This window comes from Falco cherrug, chromosome 6 (genome assembly GCF_023634085.1).
Source record: "Falco cherrug isolate bFalChe1 chromosome 6, bFalChe1.pri, whole genome shotgun sequence".
Classification (NCBI taxonomy): Eukaryota; Metazoa; Chordata; class Aves; order Falconiformes; family Falconidae; genus Falco; species Falco cherrug.
In genome coordinates, this window is record NC_073702.1 from 17,332,333 (window position 1) to 17,353,536 (window position 21,204).

At 37.6% G+C, this 21,204-nt stretch overlaps 1 protein-coding gene across 1 annotated transcript in view; it reads right to left on the minus strand.

The window, feature by feature from the left end:
* Positions 1–21,204, minus strand: part of PRIM2 (DNA primase subunit 2) — a 127,958-nt gene that overhangs the window by 42,530 nt on the left and 64,224 nt on the right. The window contains exons 8-10 of the mRNA XM_055714145.1: positions 10,792–10,859; positions 3,404–3,476; positions 2,126–2,311 (exon numbers count right to left, since the gene is read on the minus strand). Of these exons, the coding sequence (XP_055570120.1) occupies positions 2,126–2,311; positions 3,404–3,476; positions 10,792–10,859 (327 nt within the window). The remainder of the gene's footprint in view (positions 1–2,125; positions 2,312–3,403; positions 3,477–10,791; positions 10,860–21,204) is intronic.

The following is a 21,204-nucleotide window of genomic DNA, read 5'->3' on the forward strand; positions in this document are numbered from 1 at the left end:
AGAATAGGGTAATGAGAAATAAAACCAAATCTTAAAAACACCTTCCCCTCACTCCTCCCTTCTTCTCAGGCTCAACTTTACTCCCGATTTTCTCTCCCTCCTCCCTGCCAATGGTGCAAGGGGATGGGAAACGGGGGTAGCACTGAATGAGTGTCAGTTCATCAGATGTCTCTGCTGCTCCTTCCTCCTCAGAAGGAGGACTCCTCACACTCCTCCCCTGCTCCAGCCTGGGGTCCCTCCCACAGCAGACAGTCCTCCATGAACTTCTACAACGTGAGCACTTCCCACAGACTACAGTTCTTCATGAACTGCTCCAGCATGGGTCCCTTCCACAGGGTGCAGCCCTTCAGGCACAGGCTGCTCCAGTGTGGGTCCCCCAAGGGGTCACAAGTGCTGCCAGCAAACCTGCTCCAGCACGGGCTCCTCTCTCCATGGGGTCACAGGTCCCACCAGGAGCCTGCTCCAGCACAGGCTTCCCACAGGGTCACAGCATCCTTCGGGCATCCACCTGCTCCAGCATGGGGTCCTCCATGGCTGCAGGTGGAGATCTGCTCCAGCGTTAACCCTCCATGGCTGCAGGGCACAGCCTGCCTCACCGTGGGTCTTCACCACGGGCTGCAGGGGAATCTCTGCTCCGGCACCTGCAGCCCCTCCTGCCCCTCCTTCTGCACCGACCTGGGGGGCTGCAGAGTTGTTGCTCACTCCTCTCTCTAGAGGCAGTTGCTCAGGTTATTTTTCCCCCTTCTTAAATGTTATCCCAGAGGTGCTACCATTGTTGCTGACAGGCTCGGCCTTGGCCAGCAGCGGGTCCATCTTGGAGACGGCTGGCACAGGCTCTGTCAGACATGGGGGAAGGCTTCTAGCAGTTTCTCACAGAAGCCACATCTGTAGCCCTTCCTGCTACCAAAACCTTGCCACACAAACCTAATACAAGTAGTAATTAACTGGCTTTCAACTGCAAAATTTATTACCTCACCTGAAATCTTTGTCAGGGAACAGATTTTGGATTTCTTTCTTAACAAAATATCTATCTACTCTTAAATCATATCCAAATTAAAGAGCTAGATTTACAGAGATTTAGGTACTCAACTCAAATCATACCTTCAAATCCCTTTTGCCTTCCCAAAAAAACTGCAGACAGTTGATATATCTTCTGAGACTTGAAAGAGACAAACGTACCATAATTCATTGTAGCAAGCATTACTTTTTGCCCTGTATCTTCTATAAATAGCCATGCCCCAGAGAACCTAAACTAACAAAAGAGTGTCTACCAAACACTCCAAAATACTTCACAGAACTCTAGAAAGCCGAGATCTCGCAAAAATAAATGCAAAGTATCACAGTCCAAACAAAACTGATATAAGGTCTGAAACTTCTGTTCCAACGCATGCCACAGGCTTGATGACAGAGAAAACCTGCTCGATTCTACATACACCGTTCAAGGTAAGGAGCAGGCCACAAACCTGAAAAAATTAGCATACATTTTTCACACTCTCAAAGAGACAGCACATGTATGTTACACTCTCCACACTCTTGATACTCTCAAAAATATTAGCAAGTGTTAGGACAATGACTAATATAATACTGCCTACTGCACTGAACAGCATTTTCTCACTTGAACATATTCTTCCATCTTCATTCACCTCCAGTTTCTTCTTTTATTCTTAGACTATAAATTTGCTAAGGCAAGCTCACCTCATATGCAGCTGTCCAATTTATAATTTTTTTTTATTAACCAACAAAAAAAAGGATAATTTGCCTTTCAGATAGTACTGTTTGTGGTCACTTACCTGCCGGGTGTATTAATTTAGTCACATACTAAGTGTATTTCACCAAAGGACATTGGTTTCCTAGTGATTTAGTGGTAAAGTAAGATTTTTCTAGTCCTCATCTATAGAAAGCCTCTTTGGGGCTTGCCTTTTTTCCCTATGCTTCAGGAGAATGACCAACAAAATTAATAAAATCATAAACAAAGAGAACTACTCCCCCACCTTTAAAAGACATTACTATGCCTTTTGCCCAGTTATCTACTTTAACAAGCACCTATTCAAATGTGTAGTACAATGTACACATTAACCACATCCTCACATTCACATATTTAGATACTTTTCATTTCATGAATTACCTTGTCTGCATCCACTTTTCCTTTGACAAATTCCTTCTTCCAAAATTCCAGTGCCTGTTCCAGAGTCAAGCCAATGCCTTTTAAGAACAGTCCATATTGCATACGGCCTCCGTGACGGAGATGATGGTTATCACGTAGGGCTTTGTGCAACTGGCGCATGCAAAGAGGGAATGACTTCACAGAAAGCTGTCAAGAGAAAAAACGTGTTTAAGGCATACTGATCCTTTAATTTGTCGGATATATGTTTATTGTGATTATTAATCAGCTCCACTTGAAAATGCCAATGGCTGGAAGAATAGACATGCACGTGCAGAGTGCCTTGGGACCGATAACACAAGCGTGTCTGGCAGCCATCAAATCCAATAACAGAGTAATACAGGTGGTAGTATCAGACTATCTTCAGCTACAAGTAACACAGATTTAAGGCTGTCAGGAAAAACATACCAACAGTTCCATTACAGTATTTCTTGCTTCTCCCTTATTTTAGGTTCTGGAATGGCAAGGTGACTTTTGTGAAGAGTTTTTGGGGGTTGCAGGCGGGGATGGGTATTTTTCTTGAAATGTCTTTGAAAAACTACAAGCAGGACTAAAATCCACTGCAACTGATCTGCAGGTTGTTTTTTTTCCCTGAAGAATATTATTTCTTATAAAGCAAGGTTTCAGAGACTAAAAAACCCGAAACATTCAAGTTTACTTGGGCTTTGCATTTTCATTTTTAACATCTGAGTTATGCCATGGAATTCACTACCAAAGGAACCACTATCATGGTTAAGATGGACACTGAAAACACACATGATTTATAAAGTTCAGATAAAGTAGTTGTAATGTGTTTTTGCCTCTGCACCACTGATGTGGTATTACAATCATTTGTATTTACTTCCTTGTTTTGAAAAACCCTTCTGTAACTCAAAAGTAAAAAAAATAGCATTGAAAAGACTAATACTGCAATGCAATAATCATAAACTAAACATCATAAGTTGCAAAATTATTTAATATGAAAATTCTGTTAGACACTGTTCATAATTATGTTAGGTATTTGTGAAAGTTCACAAAATTAAGTAGCAAATTAAGCAATTCATAATAGCTCCAGTCTAAATCCTGATTAGATGCATTTTCAGTTAATTCTGCTTTATTTCAAACTTTATCACAATTTTGTTCAAGTGGTTCCCAAGTGTTACAAAGCAAAAAAGATAAAGGCTTTATATGTTGTATGTACATAGAGTACTTGAATTTTAAGTTATAGATCAACATATAACTCAATAAACACAGAGGACTTACAGCATCAATCTGTTCTAGAGAAATTTTTCCAGTGTTCCTCTGCACACTGTAATCTGGGCCAATGTAAGAATGGCTGAAAAACAAAGCAAACAGTTCAGCATAATTTAAAACTGTTCAAAGATGTTTTTTAAACTTACAAATTTAGAAAGAAATTATTTTTCCAATTAAGGACTGCAAATATTTTCTATCAGGCAAAACCAAGGAAACCATATTTGACAGTTATGTAAGTAATTAAGATTTATAAAACCAACTATTAGAGTCAACATGGTAAAGAAACCCTCTCTTCCTTTCACCTGAAAGGAGTGGTGAGAGGTCATTTAGAATTCAGATCACAAGATCACACTACTGTTGAGGCTGAGAAAGACCTCTGACGATCATCTAAGTCCAACCCTCTGCTCAAATCAGAGTTAACTACAGCAAGTTCCTTAACATCTCATCAAGTTAGGTTATAAGCATCTCCAAGGACAGTGACTCCATAACTTTCTGAGCAGCCTGTTCCGGTGTTTGACCACACTGGCATTAAAAATGTTTTCTTATGTTGAAGTGGAAATTTCCTGTGTATCAGTTCATGCCTCCTAGCCTATCTCTGGATACTACTGAGAGGAGTCTTGCTCTGCCTCTTTACTCCCTCTTATCAGACACCTATTTATACATGCTGGTAAGACAGAGCCTCTTGAAATTTATCTCTACCAGGCTGAACAATGTAAGCTCTCTCAGCGTCTCCTCATACACACTGGGGAGTTCAAGGGTGGATACAGCCCTCCAGATGTGGCCTCACCAGTGCCGAGGAGAAGGGAAGGATCACGTCCCTCAGCCTGCTGGGAGTGCTCTTCCTAATGTCGCCCAAGATACTGTTCGCTTTCTTTGCTTCAGGGGTACACTGGTGGCTTCAGTCAGCTTTTTTGTCTACCAGGACCCCAAGGTCATCTGCAACCCTGTTTCACAGCTGTTCGTCCCTCAGTGTATACTGGTACATGGGGTTATTCCTCCCCAGATGCTGGGCTTGGTACTTCCCTTTATTGAACTTTGTAGGGTTCCTGTCAGCCCATTTCTCCAGCCTATCCAAGTCCATCTGAAAGGCAGCACACCTGGTGTAAACCGTTCCCCCCAGTTTTGTATCATCTGAGACATGCTGAGTGCACACTATGCCCTATCACCTAGGACATTAAAGAAACAGCTAAACAATATAGGACCCAGTATCAATCCTTGAGGTACTCCACTGGTGATTGGTCTCCAGCTGGTCTTAATGCCTCAGATCACAAACCTCTGAGCACAGCACTTCAGTCAGTTTTCAGTCCACCTCACTGTCCATTTACCTAGCCCATACTTCATCAGTTGTTGGTGAGAATGTTACAAGAGACAGTGTCGTAAACCTTGCTAAAGTCAAGATAAATAAAATCCACTGATTGCCTTCCTTCCCTCCCCGCCCCAGTCTGTTGAGCCTTCTATGATAAGATGACCAGCTACAAGGTTAGTCAACCATAATTTCCCATTCACAAATCCAAGCTGACCATTCATGATCATGCTCTTGTCCTTTGTATGTCTGGAACTGAGATGAGGCTGACCAGCCTATGGTTCCATGGATACTTCTCCTTACACTTTGTGAAGGCAGGCTTCACTTTTGCTTTCTTCCAGTAATCAAGAATCTCTTCCACTTGCTATTTGTTTAGCATTTTAAAAAAACAAAAACCAACCAACTAACAAACAGAAAACCTGATGTACCACTATGAACATCTACCATGGGGAAAAGTAAAACCTCAAAAACTACTTAAGTGTACCAATAAAAAGCTGGGAAGGCTTTTACTGCAGTACTGAGATACAAACATGTTAACTCCTGACAGTAGCTGTCAGACCAAATTAGCACAGGACTTTGCATGTGCTGCCTCACCTTTCATTCACACTGCAACAAAGCTGCTTGTGATACCTGAGCTAAGTTCAGGTTACCCTACACTACAGCAGACAGTTACACAGACATTGCAACAAAAGTAATTTCAAATCAAGTACAAGCATCTAATGCCCAGCTTTTACTTCTGAATATACAGACTTCTTGAATGAGGATATATGCAGGGCTGCAGAACAGGCCAAGAGAAATGCTTACAGCAGAACCCAACCAAACTCAAGACTTGACAGTACAGAAGGCAATAAAGCAAACGGGGGCTTTGGATATGGCATATTGTATCCAAAAATCAGGTTGCAAAGTCTTGGTAAGAGCAAATTTCTTTGTGCAAGAAGGATTTTGCAACTAACTTACAAGGATCGTTTCGTAAATCTTTTGAAGGCATATAGAAGTTAACTCCAGAAAAAGGAATTTAGCTAAATGATGATATTAGGTGCTCCAGATCATTTTGTGACATTTTAATACTGTAAAGTGTGAAAAGCATATAGCTAAGAGTTGATTTTACTACAGTACAAATAGTTTGTTTAATTGTACATGCAGTCATTTTATTCTTTAGCCTTATATCTGGCACACACTGGAGCACTAGGCAAGCTTACTGTACTCAGATTTGTTTCACTACACAGCAATGGATAAATAATTAAAAGTATTTGAGCAGTGTGTGTCTATTACTACTGATTCTACTGAAGAAGTATCTAAATTCCTTTGTAGAACCAGATCTGCACAACTTTACTTAGGCAAACTACAAACAAAAGAAAAATTACAGTCCTCAAAATATTAGAATCAAAGCACAGAACAACAAAAACCAGCTGATGCTTAGGCTTTTTTTTTAAAAAAAACAACCAACCAATTAGGAAAATGACCGTTCAGCCAGTTATGACATCCCCCGATGAATGTTGGTAACTTCTTAAGCTCCTCTACTATAATCACTTCAGACTATCTGCTTGTATCCTATAGTATTTATTAAAATCATACCAATAATGAAAAAAATTGCTAAGCTAAAGAAACCCTCTTATTATCATCCATAGAAAGGATTGGCCTGGAAATAGGAGGTCCAAGGAGAAGACACGCAAGTTTTCCTATAAGTGAACAAAGTGTGACTTAAGGAGCAACTGCTAAAAAGAGGGCATGCTCTCTGAATCTTGCAGACCATTACATCTGGACTTGGTAGGTAACTTTACAGCGAGGACAGAAAACTCAATGCCGGGGGGGGGTGGGGGGTGGGGGGGTGGGGCAGGGTAGAGAGAGAAGAAGCAATTCTTCTTTTCAGACTCTCAAAAGGTCAAATATTCTCAGTATGGTAAGCAAACAGCAAAATTTTTTCATTAATGTTTCCTTAGTTTTACATTAAAAGTAGCATATGAACTTTGCAAGGTCAAGATGTCTTGATACCTGACACTACTTAAAAAGGCTGAATCGTACAAACCACCTTCAAACGTGGTGCTCTGAAAAAGAGTATGCTTTATCCATCCAGAATATGTGGTAGACAGCAGCTGGGCATAAAAAACCCAGCACTAGTCATGTGGCCTTCGGTAACTAAGCTGTTGGATTCTTGTACCAAGGAGCTTAAGGTACTAGAGCTTTGGGGTTTGCAAATTTAGGTGCCAGGTCTTCTGATTTTCCACACTAGAGATTCCCTAAGGTCCCTTGATTTCATCACAAAAAAATCACGCTGCTTTCTCCATAGATTGCCATTATTTTCTCCACATTTCTATTTAAATATCTCAGCAACCTTGGAGGGTGGGGGTGGGGAATTAAGACTATCCTTCATTCTGTGAACAATGGTCCTCACTTTTTCATGTCAGTAAAGGTTGCCAAACAGCTTCCCACTGCTGGTTTGAAAACACATTATAGCACAAACCAATCAGGCTTGTGAGCACCCTCACTTTCTTCTCCTATTTCTTTCTTCCAGTTCTAGCTCTTATTTTGGACTCATCCTTCCTTTTATTCCACATAGCTTCTGAGGTTACTTCCCGATTAAACTTCTTACCTAGAAATATCTAGTTCTTCATAATTTCTTTTTTTAGTTTACTGGAATGCAAGCAGCAGCGTCTTCATTTTTCACTTAAGAAACCTGTTTGATTTTACCTCTATATATAAATTCATGTCTCTCTTCATTTAGCCTGACTAAATCACTCAAAACTTGTTTTTCTAAAATCCAAAAATCTCAGTGACCAGAAGTTTTCTAAACATATCTTGCAACTAAAGATCAATACACACATTCACACCACTGTTGACCAAGAAGAAACCTCCACCACATCGATGTTTCCAAGAATGGGACCTTTGTCTTTCAAATGAACAGCCGTAGGATCGTTCTGATAAATACCGCATTATTCACAGATGTGCTAGTATATAATGGGATTTAGTGAGAATATGAAGGGCACTTTATAGGTGCTGAGGACAGTAAATGACACCAGTCTATTAAGGTGTGCATTCTTCTTTACTTGCCTGTGAGATAAGCATAAGTGAGAAGGAGAGTGAACACGCTTGCACAAATATTGTGTTATCCATTAAAAAAATCCCATCTCACAAAACACTTGGTTTCTGCATCAACCTTATGAACTATCGTTTGAAGACAGAAATAACAGAATTGTATAAATGTTGGTTGTAAAGGACATTAAAAAAAGGGCATTGAGTCCCACAACCCATCTGAAGTGGGACTACTGCCAACACTAGTCAGATAAGCCATGGCTTTTTCTAGCCGCATCTTAAAAATCTCCATGAACCAAGATTCTTCACCTTTGGCAGTCTGCTGCACCATCACTCTAACAAGGTATTTTTCCTAATATTAGATCTAAACCTCCCAAGCTGCTGTATGTAACTACTGTCATTTGTTATATCCTCTGGCACCACTGAGAATTCCAATACCATGATGTTTTCCTTCTAACAGTTATAGGCTGCTGTTTGATCATCCCTAAACAACCTCTTCACCACACTAAAAATCAACTCTGCTTTTTATAATTCATGTACAGACACTCCTAGAGTAGTTTGATGGGACTGCATACAACAGGTTTTGTCTATCTTCGAAAATACGCCTGCAGAAGATTTAAAACAGTAGAGTGTTACGACCCTGTAATTTCATCACAAAACCCATATAAACTCCTTCAAAAACTGGAGTTGTGCAAGTGTTCTTCTCATGCACTTAGACATAAAGTTTCCATTTCTATTACATTGCTGAAGTTTTAGCAATTTAAATCTCCTTGTAGCCTACTGTGAGCATGCATTAAATACTTCAACATTTTAACTAAAAATGTTCTCTTTTTTGGTCTAGTACAATTATTAGAAAGCACCAACGAAACAGAATAGGGTAAAAAAAGAAGACTAAAGTCACAGATAGAGTATGTATTTAGCCCAGAAAAGTCCAATTACAAAATATATGTTATGTCCATTTAAAAAAATAGGCATAGATTAAAATATCTGTGCACAGATAATCCACAGTAAAATGACCTTTTTGGAGGACTAGCTAATTTAAAGTCACAAGCAGATATGAATAGCTGCCAAAAAATATGTGGGGCATTAACAACCAAACAATGCTCTGTAACCTTCAACTGTATGCTCTTTTCATGCATTTCTGTCTAAGCTTTTGCTCCCCTGATAAAGCTCTATTAACATATGCCAAAAACAAAAATACTGCTCTAAGAATTCATACAATGACGGTACAACTAACCAATATCCTCCTTTCTTATAAGCAAGATGAAGCAAAAAGAAATTACAGATTTGCAGAAATAAAAAACACCTGTTCAGTCATCTGTCTGCTCACTGACAGAGTTTGTTTTTCAAGCTGTAAAGTTTGACATATTTTGTTTATTTTAAAGGAACTTCCAAAAAGGCAGCTTGTAAGCATTTAGGTAGTTTTTCCAGTTGGTGACAAAAAGTACTGGGAACAGCCCCTCCATTTTCGCAAAATCAAAATGGAAGTAACTTACCAGATGTTTAACACACATACACACACGCAAGTTAACATAAGAATGTGCAAAAAATACCTTTTTGCATAAATGTAGGATACAGTATTCCTGTTAAAGTAGCTGATATTAAGCTACCTTTTTTTGCAACCTTTCCTTTTCCCATACTATCAAAAACAAAACAAAACAAAACACACAGAAAGGACTGTGATTGCTGTGATACTGAAGGCTGTGCACAGCACGTATCAAAATAAATTTCAAATTTCTCAGCTAGAAAGCACAATTTATAAAAAGCTAACCTAATTGCTCTTTAGCTTCAAATGGAGAAAGGCATGCCACTGAGACATTTTGCTAAAATCCCAGTGAGATGTATGGCAACAAAGACAAGGAAAGTCATTGGCACTCAGAAGTACCCCCTAACCAGCTACGTAACAGTTACACTGCAATATTTTCATTCATTGCTTTTGAACGAAGTTCAACCATATGTAAATAAGCAGAGATGCAATGAAAGCTATTTCTCCATTTCTGATTTACACTAAAAGCAAGATGAAACTGCTCCTATGTAATAAAAATTACAAGAATTACTTTTTTTTAAAATCAAAATAAAATGTCAGGTTTTGGGTACAGGTGCCTTGAGCAGTAAAGTGCCACAGGAAACAGTGATCTTAATGCAAAGCTGTATGTTTTCAAAAACAGAGCTTTCATTACTGACGTTCAATATTTAAGTAACTTTCTACCCTTAGAGATATTAAAAATTCAACTGAATAAATACCTGAGCAGCCCAATCTAACCATATCTGCATTGAGCGGTGGCTGGGTTTAATGATCTCCAGAGGTTCACTCCAAGCTAAATTATTCAATGGTTCTAAGCCAATGCATCTCCCTCTAATTGTACAGATCTTGTTCTCCTGCACACTACCACAGTAAGAAAACTCTCCCAAACAATATAAAGGGGTAGGAAGCACTCACATATATAAGAAAGAGACCAGACCTATGCTTAAGCTGAAGAACATCAGAAAAGTATCTTTTCTTAACTCTTCATCCACAAACACGTTCAAAGAAAGTAGAAAGCTTCTATATACTGTATACTACTAAGAGAGAGGAATGACTATTTCAGATGTGTTGTAGAACACACTAATGGTTCACATTTTCAGTTCCCTCCATAGATCCATTAGAAGAATAAAGTAGGACTCCATATGTCAATGGAGTGAATGACAGTGAAATCTTCCAAAAAGATCACAGAGAATAAAATATTTGCAATGAGGAAGGCACATGCTCTGAGCAGTGCAACTTGGAATCTGTCTTAGTTATAAAAAGCTTAACAACTCTGCACTTACTACATTTATTTAAAAAATCATAAAAGCTAAAATATTTTCTCGTTATATAGATGCAACATCAGACTTCTAAATTATGTTTCATATCATTTATAAAGCTTTTGTTAAGTTCAAGGGATACTACCAGGGTGTTTTTTTTCCAGTCAAAGCCAACTACACAGATGAAGTGTCTGAAAAAAAATGTAGCTAAAAACATTCTACTAATACAATTCTTTTAATCTGTATGAAAGAATATATTCACGCTTCCCGTTTATGCTACCTGAGATGATTAAGGAGAGGTTGTAGTCTCTCATCAGACTGTATGGAAGGCAGCGATCGTGCTGTCAGCTAGAAGAAAACAGAAGTTCAATTAATAAAATATTAACTTCAAAAAAATTGATAGCACAAAGCAGGAATGATATAAGAAATCATCCTGCATTGCTACAACTTTATACAACATTGGATAAAACAGACTTCCTCCTATCAAAAATAACTAAGCACAACCCTCCAGAATCTGAAGTTTGCAGAAATATTTACAAGTTAATAAAGCCAAACAGTGAAAAATATTATACAAAAAATTACAATGTTATTTTAATTAAATAGCAAATCATCATTGAAAGCGATACACTTTTTTTCCCCACACATACTTGAACTAGAAGTCATACTCCACTCAGCCAGCCTTCTAGCAATCACATAATGTAAATATTGGCCATTAAGCCATAATATATACAATTTATATTTGTGTAGAAAAATTTACATGTTTATCACTATATTACTTTTATATAGACATTCCCCTGTGTACACTTTTTTTTAAATAGGCATAACCTGTATTTTGTCATTGGCCTGTTCTAAACTAAATACATACTTTTTTTCAGGTACCTCTTTCATTTGACTAGTTAAAAGATTAAACTTTTTTTGAAAGACAAATGTGGTAGTCTATAAATTAATAACTACATGTCACGCTATTGCATAATACCAGTTAACTAGTGTATTCCCTAAAATGATTGGAAAACTATATGTATTAAATTTGCTTAATATCAGTATATAGGCGTCTACCTTTAATCTGTAAAAGTTACAAGCATAGCACTTTGAATACTGCTGACATACATCTAATATAATATAATGTGCATTTCATGATTCTATTGCTACCAAGTTAGGCTGCACTTTGAAAACTACCTTTGTATAAATCTAAAATTTCAACATATTTCACATTGTATAAATTACCATCAAGTTCTCAAGTATTTGACAGACTTAAAATAGACAGTCTCAAAATAGCATGCATCGTTATACATACTCTTTTAAAATCTTATTTTAAAAAAATAAATCCAAAACCAAGGCCAGAAACCTTTTAGCACCAACAGTGTAGCTTCACCCTGCCGGCTCCAACACATCAGTAAAGGCAAGCACTGAAGGAGGACTAACTAGCAGGCTGCAACTTCTATTTATCACCCACAAATAAATATACTCCAGAAAAAGCTGCACTCAGTGTTTGGGTACAGGAGGCTTATTTGTAACCGTAAGAAACTCCATGCCAGACTTCACTGGCACATAGGTAGACTGTGCGAATATGAAAAGAGTTTAATATTTTCCTGAAAGATCACCCATTCATCGCATCCATTTCATCACCTTTGCTGCTAGGCAGAAGTCAGACTGGGGCCAAATTTTAAGACTCGTGCCTCAAGCGAGCAGTATCAACCACCACCTAAATGAGAGTACGTTCAAAACAGCTAGTCAGTCAAGTGAAAGCTGAAGCTACTGAAATCAAGGACAGCGGGAAAGGAGGAACGGGCCATTTCAGCTGTTAAGCCAGCCCTGACCTGCAGCAATCACTGCTTCAGAACGCGGCTCTTCTCTGTCCTGGGTAACCAAGTGTGCTCATCCAATCTGACTGCTGTAGTAAAAGTCAGGTAGTCTCAGCAATCCAGTCATCTTTCTTTTTAAAAAGGCTTCTATCTTGGCAATTAAAGCGTTATCCACATTTTCTTATTTTATGGAGTTAGATTGAGACGCATACAGAATACTAAAAATTCAGTAAGTTCTGTATTTACTCAGAAGTTTCTCTTGATAAAAAACTCATTTTCTTACCCCTGAGCATTAAAGGCCAACACACATATTGTCCTATATTCACATCCTCTATAAAGTAACCCTCTAATTTTGTTTTAAACACAACCAGAAAATCAGAAATTATTTCTGAAGAGAAACTGGAAGCCCTCCAAATACTAGCCAAGTTATTCCACTTGGCTAGTATCAGAACAGAGCCTGAATTACCTGAAATACCATTTTCTTCTCTTTCTATTAATAACTTAACTGATACAGAAAACAATATTTGTGTACACACTCACATACATATGTAAATTTTTACATGAGACAAGTATACAGTATTTTTCTCTATACAGTACTTTAAATATTACATTTAATCAGAAAAAGCTCCAAGTTTTTCCCCATTATAAACAATGCATTCACAAAAAGATGATGTTTATGAAAGTCACACTGGACCGTAGTAAAGGAGGAAAAAATAAAATTCAAAGCCTGCAAAAGTACTGATGTTATTGTCAAAGTTATATATACAATAAACTACATTGTTACATAAACATTACCAACGAACAGAAATACTGTTTTAAAACTTATTTGGGAGACTTGTAGGAGCTGTGGAAGAACCAAGATCTAGTGATCTTACCCCAGTTTTTTCCTGCTGTTGCAATGAAAGAATATGGAAGTAGTGCCCTATGCTGGCTGTTTTGGGAACCACCATTAAAGGGGAAAAAAATGTAAACCCTTGAAATCACAGGAGAATCCATATGGCAAATGTTTTTCTTCATTTTTTTTTCTTACCGCCTTGTATTTCACCAAAAATTATGGAACTATGCAAATTTTAGTAGTAAAATGAATCCCCATTTCCTCCATCACATTGTCTAGAAAGAGAAGACAAAGCTCTCTACAGAAAATGCTCTTATGAAAACAAGATCATACACCTTACAACAAATTAGGTTAGTTCAAATGTCTATTGTCAGGAAGATGTGGGATCTTCATAACTGGTCTTTTCAATCCAAAACTATGGACAGTTTTCCTTAAACACAGTTGAGGAGACCTCAACACAGCTGAGGACAGCCCATCAAAATATTTTAACTGAAAGAGCACATTTTCCTTTAATTTACCTGGATTATAAAAACAAAAGGTAAAGTTCTAATGTATTAAATCTTTCCTCACAGCTGTGTTTTTTCTCATGAGCCACACTTGGTTTTTACAAGGTGGTGGTAAATTAATGTTACTGTTTTCAAACAGCGAATAATTTTATGTCCTTTTTTAACAATATTCTTCTAAAAGGAAAAGATAATCCCAATTACAGAATCCAAACAGATTCTGAAGATTGTTTTCAATCACTCTGAAATGAAGGCACAAGCCTTGCCTTCACCTCTATATGGTACTCAACACAAAGATCATCCTACCAAAAAAAAGAAAAGCAACATATTTTAGATGCATGAAAGATGTCAAAATGTTGTCAATTAAGGAGCATAGCTCTGAACTCCAATCATGCTGAAGCAGTTTGATTTACAGAGATCACAAACCACTGCAGACTTCAGGTATTTCCTGTCCCAAGGCCTGGATGGTCAGAGGAGTGGGCAAAGTGAGCTGCAGACAGAACATGCAGACACCTCAAATTTGAGCTGAGATGGTGAAAGCTGGGGTGAGTGATGTGGATCGTTAAAGGCAAATTGAGCACCATGTTATCAATATCACACAACATTTAAAATTGAGAAAGGAGGAAGAATGCTTAACAATATGAGGAAAATGAATAAAAAAACTGAAATGTGAGACAATACATTGGTCCAACTTCATACTAGCTTTAGTACCAGAGTCACCAGCTGTCTTTCCTGCAATTTAGATTGTGAACAGTACAAAAATAAATAAAAATAATAATTAAAAAAAAAATCGCAGCGCAAGCATTGGTGGGAAAAAATCAAACCAGATATTATCAGGTATTTCATATATTTGAAATAAACAGAATTCCAAAAGCTTTCTACAATTTTGACAAAATTCTGTAGTATTTTTACACAATCTTGTACAAGAGCAAGAAGCTGAGTTGTTCTTTTCTGTCAAGCTCTATGCAAAAATCACATCTCTAGCGTTCACTATGCTGCAGGACATTTTCATATGTCATGAAGAAGGTAACAATTTCAGAACAAAGAAAGCACGGATTGATTTGAAAACTACATAACATTGGAATTATTTAAGATTGGCAGTGGTACTTCACGTAATAATGAAGACAAAAGGATGACAACTAACAGGCTGATGTCTATGAATTGGTCTGTTTTTCTTTCCCCCATCCAAACGTGAAACCAGTACATGAAATTGCAAGGTATTGAAGATTTACTGTAAACCTTAAAAAAAGGTTAACTTGACACAAAGCCTGAAGTAGCAGCTCCACATGCTATCAGGAAGGCAATGACATTTTTATACATGGCAATTAAGAACAAGATTATTATGGCTCAATTAACTTTTCTCAATTTTTTAGGAGTGCGTGAATTTCTTGATTTTGAGGTTATCATGTGAGAGCTACTTGTTCTCTAAGTGTTTTTCTGCACAAAAGATAAGAGAATTTTAATTTTCACAAAGAGTTTACTTTCTAAATGAGATGTCCTAATTAGCTGTATAGCACAAGAAAAATTTAATATGCTGTCAGACCATTTGATGAATACCTTTTTGAAAAAAAAAATCACATTGAGTTGGATGTCACTGAGAAAAATTACATGGAAAGCTTAGGAGGAAAGCACAGAAAGAGAGGGTTTGTGATGAAGGTTACTTTTAGCTGAGGCAGGCTACTGAATTACTCCAGGCTGTTTCTACAGTTTTCGGGGGGGGGGGGGGGGGGGGGGGGGGGGGGCGGGGGTGTAGGGAAATGTACGTTCCTTTAGGAGGTTTCATTAGAGAACATAAAATGTAAATTACCACCAAGAGTATTTCCTTATCGACCAAGTACTCCTAGAACAACAAGGAGTGCCTGAAGGCATGCTGTCCACATCTACAGCCTGTTGATTTGCCCCTACACCATCTGTCAAGCCCAACTTTTGGGTTTTTTTCACCTGTTCTGGCATTCATGCTATATCTTTCGTATTTTAACAAACCCTGTACAAGCAGGCTTAGTGTGCTTTTGCCTCCTCAGTTCTTTTTAAACCCAGGCAGGCAGGATTACATCATTTAAAAGGAAGGGTGACTGCACTGTGAATATGTCTAGGGACAGGGTATCTCAAAGAATGCTCAGTCCCTGGAAAGTTACCTTGCTTTTTCCTCCTAAAATTTCTTCCTTCGTAACTCCAACCTTTATAACATTTACTTGAAGGAGGCTTGCAGAGACTTTGAATAGAGGACTGCTCTTTCAAGTGCTAAACGCACCTCTGAAATACATAGTACTTCTAAAGGCAAGCCCACAGTTCCCAACAAGCACTCTGGAGTTCTTTGAAATACAGAAACTTCTCTACAGGGGCTACTGAAATTATTTAACCTATACCTCCACTGGCAGCTCCAAAACAAACCACCTCCATATGTGCTTCGCTACTCAGTGTAACAAGGTCTGGATTAAGACCAGGCATAGGTTTGGGAGCCTTCTGCAGAACAGATACAAAGATTTTCCCAGAATATTTTTCTCTATTTCTGCTACAAGTTATGTCACTAATAAAGGGTGTGAAGGAACAGCTCTAATCCAAATGCAAAGAAGAAATAAGGGTTCAAGTAGGATTAATCAAGGCAGCCATAAAAACTAAAGAAAAGGCTTCAACAATAACACCCAAAACCAATATACAGAAAAAAAGTCATCTGCAAAAGTCTACCATCACCTGTGACCACAAATTACCATGCTCAGCAATAAAACTGAGGGGCAGTTTTTCCACAGTAGCCGTTGCTCAGGGCCTGGCTGGGCATCAGTCTGCTGGTGGCAAAAATCACTCCTGATTTTTTTCTTCTTCCTCCTCCTGCCCTCCCTGCTTAATAAACTATCTTTACCTCAATCCATGAGTTCTCTTATTTTTGCCCTTTCTGAATCTCTCCCCCAGCCCTTGGGGAAGGGCTGGGTGGGGTGGGGGCTTTCCTGCCGGCCAGGGTCAATCAACAACATGTATAAAATCATTTTGCACCAATAAGAAATGGGCAAATTTCAGATTAATGATAGATTTCACAGTATTTTGAAAGCTTAGTCATCTATCTTACAGGAATCCAAAAAGAGCTGCTACTGGTTTGTACAAAATCTACTGAAGGTGGTTCTACACCACCTCCTTTTACCTTTTACACTCAACAGCAACTCTTTCCTATTAACAGAGGCAAATTTAATAAAAAAAAATAAAAATCATATTCCAAATATGGGGGCAGGGGGGCATAAAAAAGAGTACATGTGTTTAAATAGAAACTAAAATGCAAAGGGTCAAAATCCACTATAAACTAAGTCTCTTATATCCCTTTAAGACACAGAAAGTTGATCCCATCTAGACAGAAAAAAACTGAACTTCAACCCCTACTCCTGTTTACCCAACAATCTAGAGACCTGACCTATAGAAGCCACCTCCAAAAGTAACGAGTATAGTCACTACATCCATTTGAAACTGTACTAACAAATCACAGTATTTTTAATTATCAAATTTAATATACTAATTCAGAGTTCTTTTTTATACTGTCTCAAAAAGGTCGAAGAAAAATACTGGAAAATTCTTCCCTACAATTGCACATCTCCCTACAATCTTCCTGCACAACCATCTTAATACTTCATTACTCCATTACTGGGCTTCAACTTCTAAACTGGAGAGATCACATCCAGGTTGCTTGCTTTTCCATTTTATTTTTAATTGCTCTAATTAAACAAACTGGTACCAAAACTAGTTTTAAATGCTACTGGGGACAACACTGACAAGATAATTACATGGTATTTACACTATCCACAAATGTTTTATACCATTAGTATAACAGTTTCTAAGCCTTGGTGAAAAAATCGGTCAACAAAGGTTCATAAGAACTGTTCCTAACCCCAGGGGGAAAAAAAAAAAAAAAAAAAAAAGGCAGACTTGAAGCGATTACACTATTAACAGTAGCAAGAAATAACAGGATACTGTGGCAACCAAGCACACAGCTAAGATGACAAAAGAAAAGCAGAAGAGTTGCAAAGTGGTTACCTTATAAAACTTCATTTCTCAATTCCAAGTCTTTCCATCTTCATAGCAGCAGTAACAAAATCAGTAGATTAAGCAAAGTAAAAACCTCTATGACAAGTATTATATGCTGATTGTAAGAGTGTAGAAATAACACTCCTATATTCCATGCTCTAACTCTTTAACTAAGTCATTAATACATTAGTGAAAAACATCTGCAGAAAAATTCTTTAACAGTGATTTTGATGCAGCATAGAATAACTAAAGTTGTCAGGCTTTTGTTATATTTCAATTAGATAACTACCAAGCAAATTTTAGAAAATAGTAAGAACACAGAAATTAGAAATAAGAAAAGAAACAAAAGCCTACGTGTTTTCAATCTTATACCACAGGTTACAGACAACATTTTTATGAGGATTAAAATTTACACTGTGAAGCCTTTAGCGTCTTCCCATTATGTTTACTGATGAAAAGAAAAATGAAGGATTTAGCTAAAAGTTTAAGTATAAAGAGGAAATTTCTATTTAGAAAGCAAATAAACAAACCATGGATTAGCATATTCTTTTATTGTATTATGTACTTCTTAGTCCATTCTCCCACCAACAATTTGTTCCTAAAATGCACTTAAATGCCTTTGGTGGTACAGGCAACCCTTTCCTGCATTTGTTTCCGAGTTGTTCCAATAAGAAAGGACAGAGCATAAAGAAAACCAAAATCAGTTTGGACATCAGAACTTCAACTTCAGCCTTCCAGCGAAGGCTTTAGATTGTTCTTTATTTCTTTAATGCAATCTAAGAAAAATTTTTATGAAGAGACGAAAGAAACATTGTCTATGTAATGTTAACAACATATTCAGAGGAAACACATCACAAAAATGCTTCTTTAATAATGCTGTATGGATTACAGACATTAAATTGTTACAGTTAGGACTTCAAAAGTTTAAAGAGAGAATCTACTTCAGTCTCTCATTGCTGCCTAAGGAATAAGCTGTAACTTACATGTTTTCTATTTCATTTGGTTTGTAATATGCCACTTCACAGAATGTGCCTTTCTTGTTAAAATGTCTTAAACTTAGTTGTGACATTTGCTTTTCATTAGCTTATCTTAAAAACCTTTAAAAAAAGTTTCCTATTCACTGTTCCCCTGAAATATTTCCTTAGATAATTCCTGTTTGCTCTGAAAAGGACACAATACATACATGACGGTTCAGAAAAGCATTAGTTATTAGCCCAAAGAGTTACAGTGGCCTGGTGTGTTGCCTAAAAGGGAAAAAAAAAAAAAAAAAAAAAAAAGCACTAAAGTTTATATTGTTTGCTAGGTTTGCTGGAATTGGTTTTGATTAGTATGAACTGCAGTATTACAAACTTACTGAATGTCATGATTTAACCCTGGCTGGTAACTAAGCGCCATGCAGCTGCTCACACGCTCCCCCCTCACCCAGAGGGATGGGGAAGAGAATTGGAAAGGAATGTAAAACTCAAAGGTTGAGGTAAGAACAATTTAATAATTGAAATAGAATAAAAACGAAAGAACAATAATAACAATAACGTCAATAACAGTTATAATGAAAGGGTGGGGAAAAGAATAAAATCCAGAGGGAAAGGGAGAAAGAAAACAAGTGATACACAGTACAGTTGCTCACCACCTGCTGAGCAATGCCCAGCCAGGCCCCCAGCAGTGACCAGCAGGTCCCGGCCACCCCCCCCAGTTTATATACCAAGCATGACATCATGTTGTAAGGAATACCCCTCTGGCTAGTTCGGGTCACCTGTCCTGGCTGTGTCCCCTCCCAATTCCCTGTGTCACTCCAGCCCTCTAGCTGGCAGGGCCTGAGAAACTGAAAAGCCCCTGACTTAGTATAAACATCACCCAGCAACAACTAAAAACATCCCTGTGCTGTCAACATGGTTCTCACATCAAGAGCCAAAACACAGCACTCCACCAGCTACTAAGATAAAAATTAACTCCATCCCAGCCAAAACCAGGACACTGCCAAAGTTATACAAGAGAATTTTTTTTTGACTGAGGTTGGAGCAGACAGGAAAAAAGATACTAAACTTGTGAGCTGTTTCTAAATGGCCTGTAAACAACACTTAAAAAAAAACCAAACCACCACACAACTATTATCCAGCAGGCTTAAACATACCAGTAACTTACACCTCTAGTGGATTTTCCCAACAGTTCTGCAAAACAAAATAAAGTGGAAACGCAGATGCTAACATAAACTTGACAACTTTATTTTTGTAGACAATAGCAATTATACCATAGCTTAATCAGTGTTAACAAGTAGAAAATAAATACATGAACTAGATAAAAATAAGAGAGATGTAGTTCTAGGGATGTAGACTTCACAGGAGCCTTCTCAAGGCAACATTATGTCACAAAGTTTCTGTAAGGTCACGGTTAAGATTACTGTAATTTTAAGTGAAAGGTGCTAAGACTGCATCCTACTAGAAGTTTTAATAAATCTTTTTTCAAGAATGTTTCTGTGATCAGTCAGAAACAAACTTAGCTTAGCTTTGATTTAAAGTAGGATCTGACCTGATGACCAGTAAGACAGAGAAAGGGGAAACTTCTTTCATTTGTAGCACACACACAAGCCACAGCTTTTCCTGAAATTCTTCAAACCTGCTGTTAAAGGTCCCGATATGAACAATTCATCTTCATCAAAGACTAAGTAACAAGCCTATTTTCAGGAATTTAAAAACTATCTATCTAACAAACAAACTTTGGCAGAAAACAGAAGTGATATTAACTGTGTTGCTCCTCAAACCATTCAATTCTTAGATAGTGATTAAAAATCATTATGCTGTAAATCTATTGGAAACAGAAAGCCTTCATTCTTACACCTCTGACTATGGTCTATTTGTTCCCATTAAATGCATCACCCAGCTGAGTATGACCCTGCACAGTAGTGAAGTGCAAGAGGGACCTAAAGAAAAAGATAAATAGAAACAAAGATATGAGTAAAATATAACATTGTAGTAGCACCTGCAGTAGTAACACATCCAAAGTAACCATATGCAATTAGAAATTACCTTTAGTGGAATGAAACAAAATCATGTTTTAGTCTGTCAGTACAACACTACTTTACCTATTCATATCTTTCTCTTGAATTTTTTGAGAGACACTACATTTAGAGATAACTGTTTAACTTACTGGCACAATACTTATTCCAACTCACTCCTTAATGCAAGACAAGCCTTATTCACAGATGTTGTTGGCCTGCAAAATTTTAAATTGTTTTCCAGATGTAACCTCTCTTACAGAGAATCAGTTTTTATGTAACCAAAACCAGACACGCACTTTTTTTTTTTATTGAAAGTACCATAGTCACAACATACCTCAGAGTTAGAAATACAGATCCCAGCTTTCCCTCCTCACCAGGGATATCCGAAAAATGAGAGGAGACAACAAGCTGTTTTCTGTGAAAGTTTTTTTACCTGAATTCACAATTTTTCTCCTAATCCCTAGTCTATCCAGATTAGTTACCTTTCTAGAGTCTCTACTTAATCAGAAAAAAAAACAATCTCCAGGAGATGCTACAAAAGCATTTAGGAGGC